The sequence below is a fragment of the Orycteropus afer genome, unplaced genomic scaffold (assembly GCF_000298275.1).
Source record: "Orycteropus afer afer isolate SDZICR_OR568_19922 unplaced genomic scaffold, OryAfe1.0 scaffold00179, whole genome shotgun sequence".
NCBI classification, from domain to species: domain Eukaryota; kingdom Metazoa; phylum Chordata; class Mammalia; order Tubulidentata; family Orycteropodidae; genus Orycteropus; species Orycteropus afer.
Window position 1 is genome coordinate 4,034,699 of NW_006921766.1, and position 26,600 is coordinate 4,061,298.

The following is a 26,600-nucleotide window of genomic DNA, read 5'->3' on the forward strand; positions in this document are numbered from 1 at the left end:
GTCTGGTTAGCAGGCAAGTGTCTTAGCCACTATGCTACCAGAGCTCCCTTCATTAGCCATTAGAGAGATGCAAATCAAAACAACAAGGAGATACCATCTTGCCCCAGCACTAGTAGCAAAGTTCAACAAGACAGAAAATAACAAATGCCGGGGAGGATGCAGAGAGATTGGGACTCTCATATACTGCTGGTGGGACTGTCAAATGATAAAACCACTGTGGAAATCAGTATGGTGATGCCTTAAAAAGTTGGAATTAGAAATACCATTTGATCCAGCCATTCCATTACTAGGTATATATCCTCAAGAAGTGAGAGCCAGGACAAGAACAGATATATGCACACACATGTTCATCACAGTACTATTTACAGTAGTCAAAAGATACAAACAACCTAGGTGCCCATCAACAGAAGAATGGATAACCAAACTTTGGTACACACACACACAGTGGAATACTATACAACTCTAAAGAATAACGTAGAATTGGCAAAACCCTACATAATGTGGATAAACTTGGAGGACATTATGCTGAATGAAATAAGTCAATCACAAAAGGACAAATATTGTATTAGTTCATTATTGTAAAAAGTCAAGGTAAGGTTTCTATATGGAAGAAAATTTTCCTTGTTAGTTATTGGGGGTTGGAGAGGAGGGGAGGGAGAACACTGTTAGATAGGTAGAGACAAGTATTGATTTTGGGTAAAGAGAAGGTACCAAATGTGAGTGATCAACACAGTGGCATTCAGGAAGAGGAAGATACAGAGAGTGCATGGGAAGTACAGACAACAAAGATGAACCCTATGTACATACAGTACTGCATTGCCAGTGAAGGCAAACATAGATATACGGGTAGATAGATGGGTACACAGGCTGAACTATTAGGTATGTCTATGTAGAGGGGGCGTATGCCCAAGACCACTTATAGGGTTGGCAGACAATTTTTCTACAAGTGTATTGGTATGTTCTATAAGAATTCCCAGGTCTATAGTAGAGCTAGAAAGGGACAAGGTTGTAGTCACTCTTGGCCACAGCCAGATACCCAGAGGGAGTGAATAGTTGGACTTCTGGGCTCAGGACCATAGTCACAGGGGACATCAAACTCCATTGGCATAACAAAACATTGTTCAACATCCTACTTCGGCAAGTAGCCACTGGGATCTTAAAAGCTTGCAATTGGCCATCTAGATGCAATGATGGGTCTCTCCTTCTCCAGAGTAAAGAACAATGAAGAAAACCAAAGACATATAGAAACAATTAGTCCAAGCAACTAGTACACCACGTGATTCTCAGCCTATGTGACTATGAGACCAGGAGAACTAGATGGTGCCTGGCTACCACAGTCAACCACTTGGAGGGGGATCTATGTAGGAGATCCTGGATAGAGTGGGAGAACAATGTGGAACAAAACTCAAAATCATTTTTAAAAAATAAAGGGACCAGATTTGCTGGTCTGATAGAGCCTGGCAGAACCCCTGAGACTATGGCCCCTACCTGCCCTTCAGGTCTGGAATTGAAAACCCACTCCGTGGCTTCCAGGCAAACAAAAGACAGGCATAGAAGCTGAACATTTAGATTAGGTAGATACACTCCTTAGAGAGATCAATCATGGGAGAAATAAGGGCTGTGTATGCATAAGAACAGAGCTCAGGGGGCAGGAGTGTATGGGAGGGAAGGAGACAGGGAAGGGGTAACTATGGGGAGGGGACCCGTTGCATTGTGGTAAATTGTAGTCAATGTCATGAAAAAAAGTGTATGGAAAGTGAATTTGTTCTGTAAACTTTCATCCAAATCACAAAAAAAGAAAAAAAAATTAGAAAGCATGCAAAGGGCATATAGAAATCCAGAAGATTAATACTAAGATTTCAGAAATAGGTAATACATTAAAATAGCAAAGGAGTAGAATGGAATCAACGGAAGATAGAATTAGTGAGCTTATAGACAAATCTCTCAAAACTACATTTGTAGAAAAACAGAAATGAAAGGAATTGTAACCTAAAGAGAACCAACAAAAGCAGACAACCAAAATGAAACCAAACACAGTGTCCTGGAGTTGGATCTGACTCATAGTGACCCCTCCTTGGGTTTCCAAGGCGGTATCACTACGGAGGTAGATTGCCCAACCTTCCTTCCAAGGACTGCCATCAAGTCGGTCTGACTCATAGCAATCCCTACTTGGGTTTTCGAGGCAGTATCACTATTGCCCAATCTTCCTTCCAAGGAGTGGGTGGTGGGTTTGAACTGTCAGCCTTCTTGTTAGAAGTCAAATGCCTTAGGCACTTCACCACCAGAGCTCAAAGCAGACAACACCTGATGATTAATACACATGGCAACATAACCCAGAAACCCACCCAGATACAGAAGTAGCCAAAATAAAATAAACTTACAAGACTATAAACAGAAACCAGAGAAACCAATTGGTAAATGAGGACAACTACAAAGCAAAAAGAAGGAATAAATAGTGTATGGAAGAAACTTCCAAATGGAGAAGAAGTCAAGATGATCTTGAGATAGAAAAGACTGCATAAAAGTTGGAAAGAAAATAAATCACAGGGTAATCTTAAAGAAAATTAATAAATCTTCTCATCAAAAAAAAAAAAAAAAAAGAGGAAAGGCAAATATATTTAGCAAATACTAAAAGAATGTCAACAAAGGAAATGATAATGCAATCCATAAACAAAATGAGGTCAGCACAGAAAATTATATATTATATTATATAGAATAAAGAAATCAGCAAAACCATGAAAAAACAAATAACAAAATGACAGAAATAAATTCATATTGTCAATAATTATACTGAATGCAAATGGATTAAATGCACCAATCAAGATATTGAGAGCTGCAGGACGGGCAAGAAAACATGACCATAAATATGCTGCCTACAAGAGATACACCTTAGACACAAGGACAAAATTAGACTAAAAGTCAAAGGCTGGAAAAATATATTTCAAGCAAATAGTAATCAAGAGACATCAGGAGTGGCAATATTAATTTCTGATAAAATAGACTTTAAGACAGAAACCACCATAAGAGACAAGGACGTACATGAAAAGATCAAATGGACAAGAGGACATAAACATAATAAATATCTACACACCCAATGAATGAGCCCCAAAATACATCAATCAAACTTTAACACAATTGAAAAACTCATTGCCATTGAGTCAGATCCAACTGATAGTGACCCCTTCTTGGGTTTCTGAGGCAGTATCACTTTGGAAGTAGATTGCCCAACCTTCCTTCCGAGGAGTGGCTGGTGGGTTTGAACTGTCAACCTTCTATTCAGCAGTCAAATGCCTTAGGCACTATGCTACAAGAGCTCCTCACAGTAATAGTAGGAGACTTTAATACACCACTTTCAATGAAGGATAGAACAACTAGAAAGAAATTCAACAAAGGCACAGAAGAACTAAACAATATAATGAACCAACTTTACCTTATAGACTAATGCAGAAACTTCATCCAATAACAGTACAATATGTTTTCTTTCCTAGTGCATATGGGACATTCTCCAGAACAGACCATATATATGAATCCACAAAAGCCAGCCTCAATAAATTTAAAAACATCAAAATACTGGAAAGCATCTTCTCAGATCACAGTGCTAGAAAATTAGAAATCAATAGGATGATAGAGGGAAAAAAAGCAAACACATGGAAATGGAATAACACCTTCCTTAAAAACTACTGGCTAGTAGAAGAAATGAAAAATGAAATTAAAAATTAAAAATTCCTTGAATCAAACAAGATTGAAAACACAATACACCAAAATCTTTGGGGGACAGCAAAAGCAGTGATCAGAAGGCAATTTACAGCAATAAATACAAACATCAAAAAAGAAGAAGGTGCCAAAGTCAACATCGTAAACCAATATTCAGAAAAAAGGCAGGAAAAAAAAAAGCCTACAGTCACCAGAAGAAAAGAAATAATAAAAATTTGAACATAGATAAATGAAGTAGAAACCATAGAAACTATGGAAAGAATCAACAAAACTAGAAGCAGATTCTTTGAAAAGATTAATAAAATCAACTATTCACTGGCAAATTTAACAAAGGAAAAGTAGAAGACACAAATAGCATGAAGAAGAAATGAAATGGGCCACATCACCACAGAATCAACTAAAACAGAAAGGATAATATCAGGGCTAAATCCCATTAAATGGGGAAGAGACAGTCTCTTTACAAATTGTGCTGAGAAATTTGGATATCTATTTGCAGAAAAATGAAACAAGATCCGTACCTCAACCATACACAAAAAAGTAACTCAAATGGATCAAAGACCCAAAAGTAAATCCGAAAACTATAAAGTTCAACAAAGAAAAAATAAAGCAAACTTAGGAGCCCTAATCTATGGCATAAATAGACTATCAAACAACCCAAAATGCACAAATAGCAGAAAACTAGATGACTGGGACCTTCTAAAAATTAAATTCTTATGCACATCAAAAGCCTTCTCTAAAACAGTAAAAAGAGAACCTACAGATTGGTAAAACATACATTTAAAAAATGTGCATTGACCCATATTACTTTAGTTTTGTGTATTTCACTGTACATAAATTATATTACAATAAAATATATATTTTTAAAAAATGAACAAACAGAAAAAAAATAAATCAGCCTTATTGGTCAGATAGAGACTGGTGAAAACCCTGAGACTATGACCCCTAGTCCCCCTTCTGGCCTGGAATTGAACTCACTCCCATGGCTTAGCTTCCATCCAAATGATAGGCAGACCTATGAGGTGAACAATTACATGAGGTAGCTATCCTTCTTAGAACAATTAATCATGGAAGATCTGAAGAGCAGCATTTGAGAAAGGAGAAAGCCCAGAAGGCAGGAATGCATAGGAAAGAAGGCTGGGGAAAAGGTAACCACAGGGAGCAAGTAGGAAGAGAGACGTTATATTGTCAGGATTGCAATCAATATCACAAAACAAAATGTGTATGAGCTTTTGAATGGAAAATAGTAAACTTTTACCCAAATCTCAATAAAAATAAATTATCTAAATGAAAAAGAATTTTAAAAAATTGAATCCAAACGATTATATGCCTAGGAAGAAGTTTAGGTAGAGATCACTAGCTTTGGCTCAGGACAGCGTGGGGTCATACCCTGATTCCACCATTTGCTAACTGTTGACCTTGGGCAGGTCACTCAACTCTCTGAGCCTCAGCCTCTTTCTCTGGAATGATGCTCCACTTCAGAGAGTGAGTGTGAGGTGTGACAAGCTCAATGTACAGTTGAGCAAGCTCAATGCCTGGCACCCAGGAAGCACTCAACATAAGGTGGCCACCCAGACAACCCCCGTAGAAAGAAGCACAACAGAAAATGAGCTCACTGACTCTTAGGAGTATCTGAAAGTATGTATCAGTCTTGATACATACAACAAAGTTAACTTCTGATTTTAATATGAGAGGGTAGAAAGGAGCTTGGAAGCAGAGTCAACCACTGGTGGAAGAAGATAGTGAAGGAGCCTTCGAAAGGAAGTCATCCCATGGGAAGGTGGAGAAATGCCACATCTAGGAGGCATCCGCTGCCCTGGGCCAGGCTGAGGAGACCCACCTGAGCAGAACCACTGAGGAAAGGGAGCAGCTGGATGGTCTGACAGGGATAGCTAATGTCTGGGGGTGACAAAAGAGACTAAAGTCCAAGGGGAGTACCAAGAGAAGCAGGAAGTGAAAGCAAAGGCCATAAGAACCCCTCAGGAATGACCACGTGTGGTGATCTAGGGTGACCTGGGGCTCGGGTGGGAAGCCAGAGTGAATTGGGAACCCCGTCAGGGAAAAAATAAAAAAACATGAAAAAGCAGAGGCAGGTATGGGGTAGTTGACAGAAAGAAAATAAATGAGTAATTTCTTGTATAAGATCAGTACAAAGCTGGTTCCTAAGAAGTGGAAGATGTTCTAAATGTCCAACTTTTCCAAACTGCTGTAGCACTCCATCATCCCTAACATTAACTACTTCCCCTCCTCTCAGTACTCTCCCTCCAATCTTTGGGTTCTGTAATTCAACACAACATCTCACAGAACTCATGAACCATACTTACAGTTAAGTGGTTTATTAGGGAAGTAATAGTACAATTCAGATCTGGAACAACTCAGAAGTAACAGGCACAACTCAAATAGAGTTCCTGATCAGGACAACTTCTTCTCACCCTCAGCTGCTGGGACCTGCTCAGGGTCATCTTGGGCAAGTGTTACAGCTCTTAGCTCTGTGGGTCTGCAAGCTCCACTGCAGCCATGTTGAACCAGGCTCCTGCTTCCTACCACCTTGTGCTGCCATCACTCTTGCTACTGCTGCACCACCATCATTTACTTTTGCTAATGACGTATTGCATTGGTCAAATCTGCTGCAAAAGATCTCTCTAAAGTGTTAAAATCCCTCTAAAGATGTCACTTTGAGGGCTAAGGTGTACCTGGCCCAAGCCATGACATTTTCAATCATCTCATGTGTATGTGAAACCTGGATAATGAATTAAGAATACCAAAGAATTGATTCCTTTGAATCATGGTGTTGGTGAAGAATATTAAATATACCATGGATTGCTGAAGAATTAACAAATCTGCCTTGGAAGAAGTACGGTTGGGATGCTCCTGAGAAGGGGGAATGGCGAGACTTCATCTCACATGCTATGGATGTGTTATCAGAGGGCCAGTCCCTGGAACAGGACATCATGCTTAATAAAGTAGGGGGTCAGCAAAAAAGATGACAACTCTGAATGAGATAGATTGATACAGTGGCTACAACACTTGGTTCAAACAGAAATGACTGTGAGGATGATGCAGGAGCTGGTAGTGTTCCATTCTGTTGTATATATGGTCACCATGAGTACCAGCTTGATTGCACATAACAACAACAACCCATAGAGTTCCAAGCACATTATTTGTTTTCTTAGCAGGCTGACCAATTCCCTTGGTGAGCCACAAATACCTTATTTGCATAGTCCCACCCAATCATTTTGTGGGAGTCACAAAGACTATGGCTAGAAGAGCTATATTAAGTAATATACTGCACCACAGAGGAACAATGATAGAAGGAGGAGGAAATGGTTGTGGTACTATGAAGAACAGGAATGATGCACTAAACTAAGAATCTGGTACAAGACTGAAGGCTAACACTGTGTGTAAGAAAAAAACCATTATGAACTAGAGAGATGTGAAAAAATGGAAGGGTGTGACAGAGAGGAAGGGAGGATGACCCTCACCCCTGTGGTCTGGCCTTCAGTTCCACACACAGCACTCTCTACTCCTGCCCACTGGCATTGCTTGCCACCTTTCTCTACCAGAGCCAAAGAACCGGTGAGAAGTAGGAAGAAAACCCCTCAAATACGTGACCTCTTAGCTCTAAGGTCTGGCAGACTGGGAGAAGCCAGGAGATTGCATTTCTGTCCCAGAATGGACTAGAGAGAAGAAAACCAGGGCTCTAGGCCACGAGAGTAACAAGGGAGCAGTAGATCTGCCCCTGTGGTAGGAGGAAGCACAAAGAGTGACAGGAAGGCAGGCCCAGGAGAGCCCTGCTGTGCAAACCCTCTCAGCATTGCCCACACACATACACCCCACCCCTCAAAGCCCAGGAGTGAGGATTTAGTGGGAAGGCATCTCTGACTTTATTACAAGAGACCAAACAAGAGCTTCATTGTTCTTAGACACACTGCATGGAGCGGGGACCATGTCCCCAGGATAACTAAGCTGAATGGACATGATACTAAGAAGACCCCAACCAGCAAATAAGCTCTTGTCTATTCTTTATCACATTCCCTCTTGCCAGGACCAAATCTACCATTTGAGGAAGAGAATAAAAGACAGCAGTGAACCGTATGTCCTAGCAGAGCACATGCAAGGGAGCTGAGAATGAGAGCAGAGGAAGGGCACTGTTTCCCAGGTGAGAACACCTAAGGCAGAGGTGACAGGAACTCCAGGGGCTGTGTGACAAGCATTAAAAAAAAAAAAAAAAAAAATTTCAGAATGTATTAGTCTGGTGGACTAAAATGCCACTGTTTTGTATGCTGGTAGGGGAGCCACACACTTCCACACCTATCCAGTAAGCCCCTTACTTGGCCATGTGGAGATGTTGCTAGCAGTTTACTCAGCTTCTGGAGAAAATGATGAAAACACCAGGGATACCCACGTTCCATCTACACAAGCGGTCCATCTATGATGCCACATCTCAGTGTCTACTTCCCCACTCACACACAGAGAAGACTGGCCTGGAAGCCCCATGTCTGCATAGCTATGTGGTAGTTACTTTAACAATAATCGGGTTAGCTTTTGCAATGAGAAAAAAGGAAAATAGAAATTAAATAGAATATGGAATTAATTTCTTGGATGATTAGATTGCAAAGGTGAAGCCACTATTAATACCAAACAAATACCTCTCAGAGTAACAGCACAGAGCTATCTAGTATCATGTGATTGGACTTTAAGCTAAATCAAAGAACAAAATGCCAAATATAATTCATCAGACTAGCAGTGGAATTAGAGCATCCTGACATATAATGGGGAGTTCTGGCGGTGTAGTGCCTAAGGCTTTTGACTGCTAACCAGAAGGCTGGCAATTCAAACCCACCAGCTACTCCTTGGAAGGAAGGTTGGGCAATCTACTTCCATAGTGATACTACCTCGGAAACCCAAGGACAAGTCACTATGAGTCAGATCCTACTCGACAGCAGTGAGGTTTTTTTTTTTTTTTTACATATAATGGTCAAAGCAGTGTGGCCTCTAGACTGTTAGTTTAATTGTGAGGAGATCTCTACTTTTAAACATTACTTTCAAAGTCAGTGATATTGAAAATTTTGGTATTGAATCTGAAATAGAACAAAGAATTAAGTTTTTGGGTAGTATACTCTTTACCCTAATTAAGATTTAAGGTCTTATGTCTTCAGTTGTACTATGGTTTTATAACAGTGGCCAAGGTCTATCTATCTTATTAGAAAGCAGAGAAGCTGGTAAGACACACTTTAAGTTGTGGCAGCAAGACTGGGGTGAACAGGTACCCGGTGGGCTGAGCACTGCACCCTGGAGCTGAACAACGTAGCAGGCTAGAGTAAGACTTAGGACTCCCGAACTAGAGAAAACAATGCCAAGCCTGAAGCTAAGGAAAATGCTGAGGACAAGAACTGTGGATTTGAGGACAGGGTGGAAGGAATTTTACATTGGTTACTGCACAAATCAGAAAACAGCAGAAAATCCAGTAAGTGAAAGAAATGGTGAATCAGGGCAGTCCATACTTAAACAAGGTCTGCGGATGATATGAATGGTTTGTGATTCGGTGCTAACCTAAAGGTTGGCAGTTCATAGCCACCCAGTAGAAGCATGGAAGAAAGGTCTAGAAGTATGCTTCCATAAATATTTCGGCCAAGAAAATCCTATGGAGCAGTTCTACTCTGTAACACATGGGTCGCCATGACCAGAATCGATTCATCGGCAATGGGTTAAACCTGAAGGAGTCCCTAGGTGGCACAAATGGTTAAGTGTGTGGCTACTTACCAAAAAGTTGGCTGTTTGAGCCCCCTAAAGGCACTTTGGAAGAAAAGCCCAGTGACCTGCTTCTGAAAGTTCACAGCCTTAAAAACCTTATGGAACACGTTTACTGTGCACAGTTGGGGTCACCATGAGTCAGAAATCAATGCCAAGACAACTGGTTATATCATGGTGATACCTGAACAAGGAAGTTGGTATGGCAAGAATAAAGGCAGAACCAACCACAGGCACACACAGTATGAAGCAGTAGCCCACTTGTAACAATTCATCCCCCAAGGCCCTTCCAGTGACAGAAACTAACTCCATCTTCTGGTTAAGTCCTCTCCAAGGCCACATGTACTTACGTTCTATGAGAAAGAGAAAGCATACTATCCCCATGGCCGCCACGATGGCCCCAGGCACAATGAAGGATAGGCCCCAGCACGTGGACACCCAGTAGCCAGCTATCAAGGACCCCAAAATGTTTCCCACGGAGGTATGGGAATTCCAGACACCCATAATCAAACCTCGCCTGCAACATAACAAAAAAATAAGATGTCAATGGCATGGAGAAGCTGAGATGAGCCAATCTATGGAGGCCACATGGAACCGGCCCCATGGAAGATTTAGGGTAGACACAAACAAATAAGCAATTCAGTTACTGCTTCTGCAAGATGCAGAACCAGAAATGCTTACAAGAGGACTGGGTTTTTATTTTTTCTCAGGATTTATAATCATGCATTCCCATTTCTCTCTCAGAGAATTCTTATTCTACAATTCAAAAGAAAAAAACTAGCTGCAGTTGAGTCGATTCTGACTCAAGGTGATCCTATGTGTGTCAGTAGAACTGTGCACCATAGGGTTTTGGAAGCAGAATACCAGGCCTTTCTTTTGAAGCATCTCTGCTTGGACTTGAACCTCCAACCTTTGGGTTAGTAGCTGAGTCAGAATGTTGTTAACTATTTGTGCCACCTAAGGATTCCTTAATTAAAAAGACAGACCTTTCATGAAATTCTTAAAAGACTCCAAATTTAAACACATACCTCTACCATCTAAATACAATCATCTGATGAAATTTCATTATCAGTAAAAGTTCATGCTAAGAACATACCAGCGAATGAAGTATGTAATGGGTTTGTTTCCCTATCCCTACTCAATCTTTGGCCTGGCTGAGCTGGGTTAAGCTCTGTGCATTTTTCACACAGACATTTAAAACTGAACCTGGACTGGCAATCAAGAGACCAAACACCAAGTCCCAGCTCTGCCAGCTCTGCCGAGTTAGTGCTGGATGACTCAGGTCAGGACTTCTAAAATGTGTGAGTTCCCTGGGAGTCTTGTTAAAATGCAGATTCTACTTTAAAAGGGCTGGGGTGGGTCTGAGAATCTCCATTCTTGGGAGCTCCCAGGCCAGGCTCTGCAGGTCCTGGTTCTGTGTCACAGACTTCACCCTGCCCACAATAGGGAGTGCTGGGCTCTACTGACTGTCAGGACAAAGGACCATCCAAATTCCAGAGCCCCAAGTGTTAGAGATTCTAACAATCTTATTCCAAAGAGTAGAGTATTTAATTTTAAGGGAATTCGTCGAAAGGAAAACTAACAATAAAGTGATTTTTCATCATTATCTTTTTAAATATAATTGCTGCTGAGAACAAGGCTGTGTGTCTCACCTTCCTTTGCCAAACCAATTGCCGAGGCAGGTGACCACACTGGGCCAGCCAGTGGTCTGCACCAGGCCATTGATGATCTGCAAAAAGAGCAAGATAGGAATTCACCATGGATAAAAGTCACGCACAGGAGTTCTTCTTCAAAGGAAGGTCACAAGCTTACACCATTCTATTTATAACTAAAGTTTAGTAGCATAACCCAGACTCTCATCAAAGAAGGGGACAAAATTCCATTTTACATTGGTCTTAAAAGCCAAAGATATATTTTAAACTTTTTTTTTGAAACTTTAATACCTGCATATTACAGAAATTTTAGAATAAGTAGAGAGAAAAGACAAGATCACCAAGCTCAGCTCCCACTGCTGAGAGATTACTACTGTTGCATCCGGGTGCCAAGCTCCCCAGTTTCCTTCCAATTTAAAATTCTCATATAATTTTTTCTTCTTTTTATAGACATGGGATTGTACTATAAATGTGGCTTATACACTGTATGTTTCACTTACTACATTATGAAGAAGATATTGCTTTTAATCATTCTCTGATATGAACACAACCTTGACCTAGAGTCTGGAAAAAGTATTTCTCCAATTTTTAAGAGAACCCTGAGCTGAAGCTTCTAGAAGGGAGTTAGGAATGTATTACTGAGTAGGTCTACTTTAGCCTCATGAGAATCAGGTATAACTTTACATGAAGTCCAGTGCTTCTGACAACCTCTACTAGAACTAAACCAGTTCTCTAGAACATACTCTGGGAGTCTCTGGTCTAGCCTGTGGCTGCCCTCTGGGCTCACCAGGCCAGTCTGAGACAGCCCAGCCTTCATGACCGTCATATGCTGGCACTCCAGGAAATTGATTTTCCTTCTTCCTAGTTTTCTACAAGCATGGGTCACTTTTATAATTTAAAAGACAAACTTTTTAAAAAGTACTATGGTAAAATATTTTTTTAATTAAAAGGAAAGTTAAATGAAACTTCCCTTGATGGTTTTCTAACACCTCCTTAGACTGTTTGGAGAGCCTCAGAAGTACTGCAAAACCAGAGCTGAACATCATCATTTTAAGTCATTTACCATTTCTAGTTAATGTTTACCATGGAGCTGTTGGAAGGGGCAGACCCAATTGTTTCAGGAAGGACTGGGCCAGATTGAAGGGCAAAGCTAGCCTGACCTGTCTTAGGCCTTCAGTCCCTGTGATACCATTAAGCTTGCTCATTTCCTCCCCACTAACCACCTCATACCCTACCCTATTGCCAATGGCTCCAAACTCATCTTTTCCTTCCATCATATCCACAGTCCCATACCCCTGCCACTCTTTTCACACAGCAGAATATCTCAAACTCATCAAAATTAAGAAAGAACAATGAATAAAGGCTTCATGTTCAATCCCCCCCATGGGAGGTACTGACAAAAAGAATTCTCTACGAAGTAACATCTGAAGCTAAGGAACACCTCACAGCTGCTGGAATGCCACAGTGGACAAGAGAGTAGGGCTTTACCTGCCAATATAGACCCTGACTTCTGACAGGAAGGATATGGTACTGTTCCCACCCTTGTTCTCTCTCAGCAGAGGTGGGGTCACATACAATAAACACTCCATTTTATCCATCATGGAAATCTCATACATGGTGAGCCATGAATCGGAACCCTTACCTGAGTGACTACGTAGAATCCAAAACTGTGAATATCGTAGAAATATCCCAACCCAAACAAGGCAGTGAAGGCTCCACTGGCGAACATCCCAAAGGTCAGATAATACCTAATTGGCAGGCGTTCCCCTATTATGCCACTGAGAAGAAGGAAAGACAAACATAAGAATGCACACCCACCCACAATGTCAATGACCAGCTACTTCTCTCAGGATGTTTTCAGGCTGTTCTTGAGTTTTGAGAACTCAAAATCATGATACTTTCCAGGAAGACTGAGTCACAACTATTTCCCTATTGAACATATATTAACCAGAATCTGGCAACTGGCTTAATCTTATGAGGAATTCTGTTTCCAATAAAAGTCATTAGCTGTCAAATAACAAAACTCAAACATTATGACTTACTTATTATGGTTGTCAATTAAAGAAACCAAGAATTTGTACTGCTATTTAATCCTGCTATCATATAAACAAACACTATCCAGTGAGCGGTATATAAAGGTCAGTTGTCAAACTGACAAATGTCATGATCACTAATGACCTTGAGCCCATCACAGAGCCCACGTGGGCAGTAATTAAGTCACCTACATTGAAACAATTTGCAGGTATGACTCAGTGGAGAACCAAGTACCACCATCCTGGCCATAATCACTTTCCTCTGCTTTAGACACAGAAGATTTTCTTTAGGGTGAGGTCTGAATCCCATGGCTAGGATCTTTAAGGTTCTTCCACACAACAACATGACCCAAGAAAAAGCTAACCCCTTTTGAGTCAGACCTCATAGAATTATTTGGGGATCAAAGGAGATATACGCACATTAAAAGCTTGGTACACAGTGGAGATTCAGTCAAGTAGCTACTATTGTAGTGGGGAGGATGAAAAGCCTCCAGTTCCAAAATAGGGCACACACTTCACAGGCTTTTACCACTATCATATCATACTACCTAACACCATATGAGATATATCCTTTATTGCTTCATAGGAAATGGCACTTTGGAGCAGCTTGACACTGTGACTTAATTGGATAAAATAGCAATAGACTAACCATAGATGACTGTGAGCCTTTTGGAATCACTAAAAACTCTATGAGTGTCTCACTTCCATCCTCATAATAATTCTAGGAATCAGATAAACACAAAGCATAATGCACAATGACCCCAACCTGCCCACTCTAGGAATTCTCCCCAAAATTCCAGACTTTCATTTAAAGGATCAATGCATTACAGAGCTTTTCCTTCTGAATTTACCAAATTAAAAAGACCAACTTAGTGCCACACAAATGACTTTTTTAACATTAACACAGAAGAAAGTAATTTAAGATTACAAACATTCAGGTCAAGTTTCAAGGGATTTGCCAAATTTCCTTGGTTGCATTGAAAATGGTAACAAACAGACTCAGAGAATTCTAGAGCTGATTCAATCAGATGAGAAACCTGGCCCAGAAAGGCTGGTGAACCTGCCCCAAATCAACAGAACAAGAAGCAGAACCCATGGGTCTCCTGAGAGCTAGTGCCCTGCTGGTGGGGACACAGGCCATGGGCTCAGGCTCAGATACATTCCAGTCTCACTATACAATATGGGGCCCTAATTCAATCTCTACTTAAAGTTGTTGAAAGAAAAGGCCTCACAGAATGGAATGGGCATCATGACATATTATATGTGTCATGTTACATATATACATAGTTGTATGTATATGCATATATGCATACATACACGTGGGAGCTCTGGTAGCATAGTGGCTAAGGCACTTGACTGCTAACCAGAAGGCTGGCGGTTCAAACCCACCAGCCACTCTTCAGAAGGAAGATGGGGCAATCTACTTCCGTAGTGATACTGCCTCAGAAACCCAAGGAGGGGTCGCTGTGGGTCGGGTCCGACTCGACGGCACATAACAACAACAACAACAACAATACACATGTTATATATATCAGACTAATGTGGGCCTTAAACTCCAGGCTCTATCTGTCTGGACCTCACAGGCATGACCTGAACTACTGAATGTGTCCATCTGATGTGATTTATCTGATGTGCTAAATGAAACAATGCCCATTGCTAAGACCTTGGGCAGAAACTACACACTCAATCTTACTAGCCATGGAGCCATTCTGTCACACTAAAGGGCCAGTCAAGGAAGTAGTGACTTTGTTTTGGTCAGGAGTCCATTTATAGATTTCACATTAGACCATTATTTTGTTTTAATGACCCTCACAGACACACTGCATGAAAAATTATCTTTGCAATAATAAAGAAACCATAAAACCACTTTATTTACTTTAACTAGCATTTCTCAACCCTGCCATATTGACATTTTGGGTGGAATCATTCTTTGCAATGAGGGGTTGTCCTGTGCATTGTAGGAGGAAAAGAAATATCCCTGACTTCTTTCTACTACAGGCCAGTAGCAACCATCCCCTACCCCCACCAATACCTAGTCAAGACCCATGTTCTGATAATATCCATGGCTCACATGGTATCTCTCTTCAGCTGAGCTCATATCTCATTGTATCCACTTGCTCATGCAGACACATTCTGTAGCACTGTGCAAATACACAAATCCAACATTGGCCTGAAGGGGGAACTTCCATTTCACTAGCAGATTGACTGACTGGGCACAAACCACCCACAAGGAGTCCAGGTCTTGATGATCCTATACTCTCAGTACAATTCCCTGAGATTGTCTAAGCATCTCTGAACAAAGTCTTTGGAGACTAACGGCCTCAGTCCCTACAATGTTTTCTTTATTTCTTTTGTTTAACATGGATGGACTGACACAACACCCCAGTTTTAAATCCTCCAACCACATGTCCCAGTATTCATATACCATTTATCACCTGCCTAGGTCACCATCAAGGAGCTATGGTGGCTGCTAATCAAAAGGTCAGTGGTTTAAACCTAGCAGCTGCTCTGCAAGAGAAAGATGAGGGAGGCAATCTGCTTCTGTAACAACTTACACCTTTGGAAACGCTATGGGGCTATTCTACTCTGTCCTACAGGGTTGCTATGAGTTGTAATCAGATCAATGGCAATGGATTTGGTTTGGTTTTGGTAGATCACAGTCAAAAATGGGATCAAGAACAGGGTCTGGGATAAGAATTACAGCTAACATTTACTGAGGACATACCCTGTCAGGTACCATTGTAAGCATTTTATATGTATTAACTCATTTAATACTCACTACAGTCCTATGAGAAAAGAACTCTTATCTCCTTCATTTTGCAAAGGGAAAATAAGGCACAAAGAGGCATAGTAACTTGCCCGCGGACACACCCTAAGTGGCAGAGCCAGAAGTCTAACCAAGCAGTTGGTCCCTAGAGTCCACACGCTTAACTGCCATGCTACAATTAGAGGAAGAATTTTGTGTGGGGCCAAGTTGAGTGTGAGGTATCTAGAAGGCATCCGGGTGGAGATGCTTAGTGCATACTGTGTAAACAGATCTGACCCAAAACAAAATCAAGCCAAACCCACTGCCTTCAAGTAGATTTCAACTCATAGTGACCCTGTAGGACAAAGTAGAACTGCCCCATGTTTCCAAGATGGTAAACTTTACAGAAGAAGCAGACTGCCTCATCTTTTTCCCACGGAGCAGCTGGTGGGTTAGAACCACTGACCTCTCAGTGAGCAGCCGAGAGCTTACTCACTGCTCCCCCAGGCCTTAAGAGATCTGATGTTGCGGAATTTGTCACTTGGGGCATGTAAGCAGACTGTGGCCACTGAGACCACAAAAGAGGATAGGCTCTGTGGGTCATCATGGGGAACCCATGAGACTATCCCATGAGACTCTAGTGACCATATGTGAAATGAGACTTAGCATGGGATAGCAGGATTTGTGGTGCATTATGGGCACAGGGCTGAGAAGGCCATGCCTGGTCTGCACCAGCTCAGCAAAGCACCAGGGACTAGTGAGCCTCTGCTTCATGGTTCACCTCAACAGACATAGTGCCCAACACACTTGCTTTCATTCTGTTCTCACCTCTAAGAAGACACTAAATGGGAAGCAAGTGTGAGCATGGGCCCAGTCCTGTGCACACTTTTGCTGTTGTTTTTGTAGTTGTCACTGAGTTGATTCCAACTCATGGTGAGTCCATGTGTCAAGAGTAGAAGTGTTCCACAGGGTTTTCAAAGTGGTGACCTTTTGGAAGTAGACCATTAGGCCTGTCTTCTGAGGCAACTCTGAGTTGGTCCAACCTACCAACCTTTCAGCTAGTAGTCCAGTACAGTTAAAACAGTTTCTAAATTGAATAGACTATGTAACTGGTCAAGGGCCTTGAAAAATTCTAGCCCACCTACCTCAGGTACATGCCGACTGCATAAGCACACAGGAAAGAGTAATCCAAGGCCCCAAGCAGCTGCTGATAGTTATCCTTATCTGCACAGGTTTGAAAATCAACAGGAAAAGCTCATCATTATTTATTTTTCACTAAACATCAGTTTAATGGGCAATAAAATACAAAGTATCTGTCCTGACACTCAGAAAGTACAGAGGGGTGGCTGGAATACACACAACAGGGCAGCATGGCTTCTCTTCAGGTTCTAAACCTTTTGGAAAATAAAATCACTGCACTGTCAATCACTAAATAGACATCATTCAGATTATACAAAATCCAATTGTTCACAGTGGGCATTTGATTGATCCCATGTTATACTGGATTTTCTTCAACACCCCACACCATGCTCTTTCTCTACTTTCCTCCCACAGATTCTTGTTCTACAAGTCTGAACTTCCAGTTCTGACAGAGAATGCAAATCATCCTTGACAGACTACCCCACTCGGTGACTCTTGTTTCAGGTGGCAATATGTCTGCACACAGCGAGCTTGTTACTGAATAATGCAGACAGAGCAGAAGCAGCTGAAGTAATGATAATTGTTTGATGGGAGAGGGCCATCACTGGAAATACATTACAGCATAATTCCTGCTGAAATTACCAGGACAGAAAAGCCCAATAATGCTGTCATCTCTCACCAGCTCAAGGATGAACTGCTTCAGTTAACAGGATCAACACAGGGTGGCTGACAAGAACTCACCAAATGGTGCCCAGCCACAGTCGGTCCCATTATTGGGTGGTTGCTGAGGGGGTAGGTAACCAGTTTGTTTGCTTGGGCTGTTGAACTGGACTTCACCCTCAGTCACAGCAGTACAGTCCTTGTGGAGCTCACCCTAGGACATCCACAGGGAGGATGAAGCAAGGAGAGAAAATATATATCCAAGTGAGATGTGGCATGGGATGCAGAGCAAAAACAGCTGTCCTTCCCTCTGACCAACCTTTCTAAGGCCACTGCCTTTTGGGAAGGGACACTTGAGGAGAGTCTGCAGGACTCATAAAAATGCCTGTTGGTGAGGTCAGAGTTTAGGCAAGATTATGCAGCAAGTCACCCAAGTATATAAACTCACTGCCATTGAGTCAAGTCTGACTTGACTCAATAGCGACCCCCACTGGGTTTCAAGGCTGTAAATTTTTATGGAAGTAGATTGCCTCATCTTCCTCCTGCAGAGCAGCTGGTGGGTTTGAACCCACTGACCTTCTAGTTAGCAACCAAATGTCTTACCCACTACACCACCACACCCCCTTACCCAAATATATAAACAACAAAAATAAGCACTTATAAGATGAATGCTTGCAGTAGCTGTGTTTAAAAGAGTCCTGAGCTGATCACCTGTGGTCCTCAGATCATCTGTCCGTAACAGAAGAACAGAGACATTTGGCCAGACTCATACCATTCCACTCCCTGGAAGGTAAGACGGGGCAATCTACTTCCGTAGTGATATTGCCTCAGAAACCCAAGGAGGGCTCACTATGAGTTGGGTCTGACTCAGCGGCACATAGTAACAACAACAACAACATACAACTGAACACTGCACAGCAATGAAACAAAACAGTTCACAGCTGTGCATGTCACTCACAAACATAATACGAAGCAAAAGAAGCCTGACACAAAGGAGTACAAACTGCATGTTTCCACTGATATGAGATTCAAGAACAGGAAAATAAGTCTATGGTGAAGTAGTTGAGAACTGTGGCTACCTAGAGGAGGTTAGTGATGGGAACAGGGTACAAAGGTGTCTCCTGGACTCTATGTCTTATTAGGGGCCTATAAAGGGCCTATGTCTTAAAGAATTCTATATCTTAACCTAGGTGATAATTACCTAGGTATGTATATAAGTATTTGTCAGGTTAGATATTTAAGATCTATGTAATTTACTATATGCAAATCATATCTCAATAAAAGCAGATTTTGGGGAAGAAGTCACCAGCTCATCAGGTTATCCATGGAACCAGTATGGGTGTTAGGCAGAGGTACTCATCTGAGAGGCAGCAGATAGAAGGGAAAGTACAAGGTCTTGGGAGCTAAAGACTTGGTTTCAAACTCCAGCTTGATGGCTGAACTAGCAGTCTAAGCTTCAGAAAGTTACTCACCACCCCAGCAGCAGTCCCCTCATTTGCAGATGAGGCAGTTGGAGCTGCTGATTCCTGTTACTGGGAAGAGTGGTGCTGAATATCATGTTGCTAGCACAGTGCTTGGTATGGGCCACACTTGAGAAATGGTGGTCATTAAAGCTGGGTATAGAAATAAGACTGTGTGACAGGACAAAGTCAAGGGAATGTAAGCAGAGCTTTTGCTCAGCGTGCTCAATAGGAAGAGAGACTACTGACATTTCCAGAAAAGATTGAGAAATTCTTCACCTCAGTTTCACTCTCAGTCCCTTCATCTTCAGGCAGGATTCCTCAGACCCACTTATACTCACATGATGGCCTCAGCCCACATTGTTGAGGGGAAAGAGGCTGATAGAGCAAACAAGTGACCTGCTCTGTAACATACAAAGAGACAACAGATCGGACTCCACCTTCTTATGGAAAGTCTCTTCCAGCCCCTCCCAGACCTCTCCAAGCAGCCTGTCTCATTCCCACTCATTCCTGCTGGGAGTTCACTTTAATAAAGGCTTTGTACCAGACATGACTCAGATGAACCAATCCATCAAGTGGTAGTGAGGCAGGAAGGCTGGGTCCTCTGTGGTCAGGGAGATGGTCTTTATAGAGACCAGACATCCTTTAGTGACCATGAGACCAGAGGACTATCCTTTACTGGGAAGCCAGGGGTCCTGGAGGACTGTGAGGAGAGCTAGCCCAGAGGAGGAGGGAAGCAAGGCATCTTTCCAGGGTGAGGGCCCAGCACAGTGGTCAAGGAGATCCACTCTTTGCCCACTGGTGGCAATGGCAAAGTCCTGTCCACTGCTTTTGCTGCGTTGGTCATCCCACCTTGTCACAGGACAGCAGCGAAAAGAGTCTGTCACTTCTGAAAGGCTGCCTTTCCCAGGGCCATGATCAAGCTCATTGGACACTGCCTGATTTATAATCACTGAGTCCTGGCTCAGTGCACAGAAGCCAGCTGCTCTGGTCATGCTGCTGTATCCTATAACTGGGCTATTCTGCTGTCATTTATACAACACCTTAAGAAGCTAGCCAAGGTTCAGCTTTATAGAGTCAAAATGATTTGTCAAACAGCTTTCCTCCACAGAGCTCAACCTCCCTGGAAGTCTGAGGCATTCTATCTTGGTAAGTATGCCAATCATTTTCTCTCCAAGTGTTTAAACCCCTTCTCTGCTCCTATCTGTGCCCTTCTCTGTCCCTGCACTCAGCTCAAATGAGGACTCAGCTCCCTGTGAGGTTGGGATGGAGCCTGGTGACAAGGCAACATCAAATTCTCATCTGCATAAAGCAAGCATGCTCTGCATGTCCCCATCCCTCTGCTGTGTGATTTTATCCTTTGTTCCTGCTCTTCTCCCTCAGGTGGCAGGTTGCTTCTGCCTACTTTTCCCTGCTTCTCTCATGGAAGCCAATCTGACCATGCCATGAGACCTCACTGCTGCTGCTGTGGTCAGGATTCCCTGACAAAGAAAGGATGAAAGGCAGAGGATAGGGAAGGTCATCCCAGGCTCCAAGGTTATGGGGCTAAATTTGAGCACTGAGGCTTTTAACACAGCATTCTAAGGAAGTAAGGGGGAAAGGAGTTTTGTAGAACATTGCTCCAAACTGAATTTTCACATTCTCTTCCATTGTTAGATGTTCCTGTGGAGGAAACATCCATTGAAAACATAAAACACTAGGAATTATTCCTCTGTTGCATAAACAAGCAGAAAGGTTTTCTAGGTTTGGTTTTTGCATATTGGGAGGCAGTCTAGCATACTGGTTAGGAACATGAGCTTCAGCACAGACAGACATGAGCCAGAATCCTGGTGCTGCCTGGACTTGTGACTGTCCAGAGTCATTTAAACCCTCTTTGTCACAGGGCTGCTGCAAAAATGAGCAGTATATAGAGAGCACCTCTCTGGGTCCCTAGGCCCTGGAAAGTGCTCAGCCATTGGCAGCTGCAAATATACAATGCTCAATGGTTCCCATAGAGACTTGGCCCCTGGAGGGCCTCCACTGAGCCTCTGCTCTCATTCCGCTTCCTCTCAATCTACCTCTTTCCAGCCTTTCTTGTGATAAGATGTAACCCACTCCATTGAAGAGCTGCTACAAAAGTGATAAAAGATATAACATTACTCCAGCAGAAAGCATTTGGAGGTTATTTCAATACCCTCACATGATAGTTTTTAACAATACTACTGTAATATTTTGATGAGTTTAATCCCCAAACCCTGGTATTTGGAGGACAATTAAGGTTTCATTAAACTAAGATGACTGGATCAGAAAAAGACTCATAAAGTGAACTAATTCTCACCATAGTCATGCTTCAGTGAAATATCTTCATCTCCCCACAGCCCACTATATCCTTGGAAAAACATTTATGGAGAGGAGATCAAATCTCCTAGGGAACACTGGCTTTTCTAAAAGCAGTTTTCTTTGCAAAATTTTTTACATGAGTGACTTCCAACAAGTTACATTTAAAATTAATCAACATGCTACATCAGGCAGTTATTAAAAAATGATCAATCAGAAGACTATCTGGGGCTGAAATTCATTAAATGGGGAAGAGACAGTCTCTTTAACAAATGATGCTGGTAAAATTGGATATTCATTCACAGAAAAATGAAACAAGATTCAGATTTGATACCTTATACAAAAAACAACTTGAGATGGATGAAAGACCTAAATGTAAAACCTAAAACTATAAAAAATCATTAAGGGAAAAATAGGGACCAACTTAGGGTCCCTAATTTATGGCATAAATAGTCTATCAAACATAACCAAAAATGTACAAACAGCAGAAGATAAACTAGATGACTGGAATCCTAAAGCTTAAACACTTATGCGCATCAAAAGACTTTTCCAAAAGAGTAAAAAGAGAACCTATGACTGGAAAAAATATTTTTGGCAATGACATATCTGACAAGGAACTACTCTCTAAAATTTATAGAAAACATCAAGACCTCAACAACAAAAAGACAAACAATTCAGTTTAAAAAAGAGGCAGACAACATGAACAGACACTTCCCCAAAGAAGACTTCCAAGTGGCCAACAAACACATGAAGAAATGCTTGAGATCATTAGGCATAGGAGAGATGCAAATCAAAACAGAGACTGGAGTCTCTTCCTCCTTTCCTCCCCATCTAAGAGTGGGGTATTGTCAATTTCACTCCACCTTGACAGGATGCATTAGTGAGAGTTCAGTCCGTGTGTGTCTATGTGTGTGTATGCGCATGTGCATATATGCATATATATCTATATTTAGTATTTAAGTTTAATAAACTCCGTATAATACATTAGGTGGGTTGGGGTCATTTATTCTAACTAATCGTATATATTCCTTTTACAAAGGTCTGGGTTAAAAAAGTCTCCAAAGCATCATCCAGAAGAGATCCTAGAAGGGAAATTAAAGTTATGGTGTCCAAAGGGAGATCAGGTACCTGTGTTAACAGCAGCACCTGAACATGGCTGGATTCTGTCCAAGTGAGTCACAGGAGACATGAGAAATGTACACACACATACATATACAAATATGTACTCTATTCACATATGCACACGGAAGTGGAATATAAAGGAAAGTACTTCTTTCAGAGGTGCAGTCACACTATATATACTTCTGTACATCTTAAGTCCTCTCAGTCAAATACTTCCTGGAGATCTACCTGAATTAACAGGTTTGGCCCTAACTAGCTCTTTTTAATAGTTGCACATCTCACAAGAGGGATTTACCATCACTTAGTCAACCCTTCCCCTCCTGATTTGACAGACTCACTCAATATCCAGGTGTTGTTTTTTTTTTTTTTTTTTCCCTTTATTTTTGGTCACTACTACAAACAATAATGCAATATAGCTGCAGATATCTCTTAACTAGGAATAATTTTATTTTTAGGAGTGAAATTCCAAGAAATGGGACTGAAAGACATGTATAATTTTGAACATCAAGGGATGTTACTAGACTTCTTTCCAAAGGGGGAGACACTTTCCATCAGCAATGCATGAAAGTACTCCCCTATCACTGCCAGCAATAAGAGTTGTCATTCTCTTGGACGTTCGCCAGGTAATGAGTATAAAGTGATATACTGTCAACTTTATTTGCATTTGTAATTACTAATAAACTTTAACATGGTTCATGTATTTCTTGGAATTTGAATTCCAAATCTGTGAACTGCCTTTTCATAGCCTTTGTCCATTGTTCCTTTGAGTTTCTTAACTTCATACTCCTCAGGCGATCGTAATTTTATTCTTAGATTTTTAATTTTTTACATTTAAATCTTTGCTCCATCTGTCATCTATTTTTTGTCATGGGGGGAGATTCCTGGGAAAAGCTTAGGCCACAGGGGCCACTGAACCCAGAGGGAAACAGTGACATAGACTGGTGTGAGTGTGGCCACCTCTCTCCAGCCACACATGGCCTGGTAAAGAAAATTATAAAACCTCAGTGGCAGTCAGAAAACAGTGTTTGAAACATTGGAAACACATGTGGTTTGGGGTGGGAAAACTTGCTGTCTTGAAAGTTCCGATGTTCTCTGTATTAATATTTAAATATAATAATGCAACTCCAATGAAAATCCCAGCAGTTTTTTTTCTTAATTGAATAAAATAATCTTACGGTTTATATCACATAGTATTGAAGAAGTATGAAAAAAATATCCTATATTTTAAGCCACTGTAATAAAATCATTGGAGTCCTGCGTGGTGCAAATGGTTAATGCTCTTGGATGCTAATCAAAAGGTTGGAGGTTCAAATCCACTCAGAGGCTCCTCAAAAGAAAGTGCCTGGTGATCTACTTCTGAAAAATCAGCCACTGAAAACCTTATAGAGCACAATTCTACTCTGACACACATGGGGTTGTTATGAGTCAGTTGATTCCGTAGCAACAGCTTTTAATCAAATTATTGTGGTATTGGCATGGAAATAGGTCAAGAGAATAGAAAAGAAAATTTAGAATATTTGACAAAGATGAGGGAGAAAACATAGCTTATTTAATAAATGTTGTTGGCACCACTGGCTATCTATCTAGTAGAAATAAAGTTGAATTTCTATTTAATATCATAAAAAATAAATTTTAGAATCTCTTGTCCAGTAAATGACAAGTTTATTAATGCATCACATCTTTCCCCATCCTTATCTCTCTTTTGAAAACAACATTCTGTGCCTTTGTGCCACAGTCATCCAAAATTTGGAGGGCACAGAAACATTCCTGCTTCTTAGGAGTCAAGGAAGGAGTTCTGGTGGCCCAGGGGTGAAAGCATTTGGCTGTTACTCAAAATGTTGGCAGTTTGAACCCCTCAGCTGCTCCACAAGAGAAAGATGAGGCAGTCTGCTCCCGTAAAGATTTATATCCTTGGAAACCCTATGGAGCAGTTCTACTCTGTCTTAAGGGTCACTGTGAGCCAGAATTGATTTGATGGCAGTGAGTGAAAGTTCAAGGAGGAATTTTAGGATATTGTGAGTAAATGAGTGATGCTTCATATCCACTGGAAGTTACTGGAAATGGGGAACACATCAGCGTCCACAGAAGCAATATGTGTGTTGCCTCTCCCAAAGATCGAGAGAGCAGCTGTTCAGCCTTCAGCCGCTTGGTGGGTGTGGAGGAAGCACAGACACAAAGGTCAACATAATTACAGGCCTGTGTCTGATTCCCTGCCAACTGCTGGAAAGAGAGGGAAGAGGCTACGTAACTATGAATGAGCTATCTTTGGCAATGGACAATTTCCTTGTTCCATCTTCAATAAAGAGTCAAAAGCCATTCAAGACTGTAGAGCAGTCTATAGGTAAAATAATGCAATTTTAATGAGGAAAAGAAAATTATCCCGCTTTTTCCCCAAGTTATAACTGGTTATTATGTGGGATTATCTACTTTAACCTTCTTTTCTCAAAGTCTAGTTAAATAACTTCATTAACAACTTCCTGTTCTCCCATCATTCAAAAAGAAATGCAGTGTTCTAAGAATAATAGAGACTCAGGCCACCTTAAGGTCAAAATGTAATATCTGAAGCAACTTAGGAAACAATATAACTTTGAATGTATTTTTTGGGAAAATTTACACAAGAAAAGATAAATAATTAAGCTTTAGAATTCTGAACCTGTCAGTCAATATAACTGAAAGTATTTTCAGTTTCAGTAACTAAAAATATTTTCAGTTCCAGCTGTCATCAAGTTGACCCTGACTCATAGTGAGCGACTCCAAGTGTGTCAGAGCAGAACTGCGCTCCACAGGGTTTTCAATGGCTGAGTTTTCAGAAGTAGGGTGCCAGGTTTTTCCTCCAAGTTGTTTACAAGTAGACTCAAACCTCCAACCTTTCAGTTAGTAGCCAAGTACTTAACAGTTTGCACCACCTAGGGACTCCCAAATGAAGGTATATATTTAAAACACACACACACACACATACACACACATGGGAGAACAGAAGGGCAGTATTATTTGCACAGGGAGGTAGTTTAGAGGCAGGAATACATAGGATAGAAGGACACAAAACCAAAAACCAAACTCACTGCTATCGAGTCAGTTCGACTCATAGCAACCCCTCCTTGGGTTTCCAAGGTGGTATCTCAACAGCAGTGAGTTTATCTCTATGGAAGTAGATTCCCCAGTCTTCCTTCCGAGGAGTGGCTGGTGGGTTTGAAACATCAGCCTTCTGGTTAGCAGTCAAATGCCTTAGGCACTATGCCACCAGAGCTCCTAGAAGGACACAGGGAAGGGGTAACTGCAGGGATGAAGTGGGAGAAGAGCTGTTACACTGTGGGGAATTATAGTCAATGTCATAAAACAAAATGTGTATGAACTGCTGTGTGGAAAATGAATTTGCTCTGTAAGCTTTCACCCAAATCACAATAAAAAACTAAAACTAAAAAAAAAAAAAATCTCACTGCTTTTGAGTTAATTCTGACTCATATCAACCCCCACTGTGTTTCCGAGGCTGTAAATCTTTACAGAAGCAGACTGCCTCATCTGTTTTCTATGGAGTGTCTAGTGGGTTCAAACCACCAACCTTTTGGTTAGCAGCCAAATGCCTTAACCACTACACACCAGAATTGCTTAAATGAAAATGTATATATATATATATAAACAAATTCACTGCCATCGAGTCGATTTCAACTCATAGTGACTCCCTTTGGGTTTCTGAGACAGCCCCATCTTCCTTCCGTGGAGTGGCTGGTGGATTTGAACCACCAGCCTTCTGGTTAGCAGTCAAATGCCTTAGTCAAACCACTGGAGCTCCTCAATGAAAGTATGTTGTTGTTGTTGTTGTCATGTGCCATTGAATCAGACCCGACTCACAGCGATCCCTCCTTGGGTTTCCGAGGTGGTATCACTACGGAAGTAGAGTGCCCAACCTTCCTTCCAAGGACTGGCTGGTAGGTTTGAACTGCCAGCCTTCTGGTTAGCAGTCAAGTGCCTTAGGCACTATGCTACCAGAGCTCCTCAATGAAAGCATAGT

The 26,600-nt window shown here is 41.5% G+C and overlaps 1 protein-coding gene across 1 annotated transcript in view; it reads right to left on the minus strand.

Moving 5' to 3' along the window:
* Window positions 1-26,600, minus strand: part of SLC37A1 (solute carrier family 37 member 1) — an 88,308-nt gene that overhangs the window by 50,290 nt on the left and 11,418 nt on the right. The window contains exons 3-7 of the mRNA XM_007947309.1: window positions 17,775-17,907; window positions 17,039-17,117; window positions 12,757-12,892; window positions 11,115-11,191; window positions 9,813-9,979 (exon numbers count right to left, since the gene is read on the minus strand). Of these exons, the coding sequence (XP_007945500.1) occupies window positions 9,813-9,979; window positions 11,115-11,191; window positions 12,757-12,892; window positions 17,039-17,117; window positions 17,775-17,907 (592 nt within the window). The remainder of the gene's footprint in view (window positions 1-9,812; window positions 9,980-11,114; window positions 11,192-12,756; window positions 12,893-17,038; window positions 17,118-17,774; window positions 17,908-26,600) is intronic.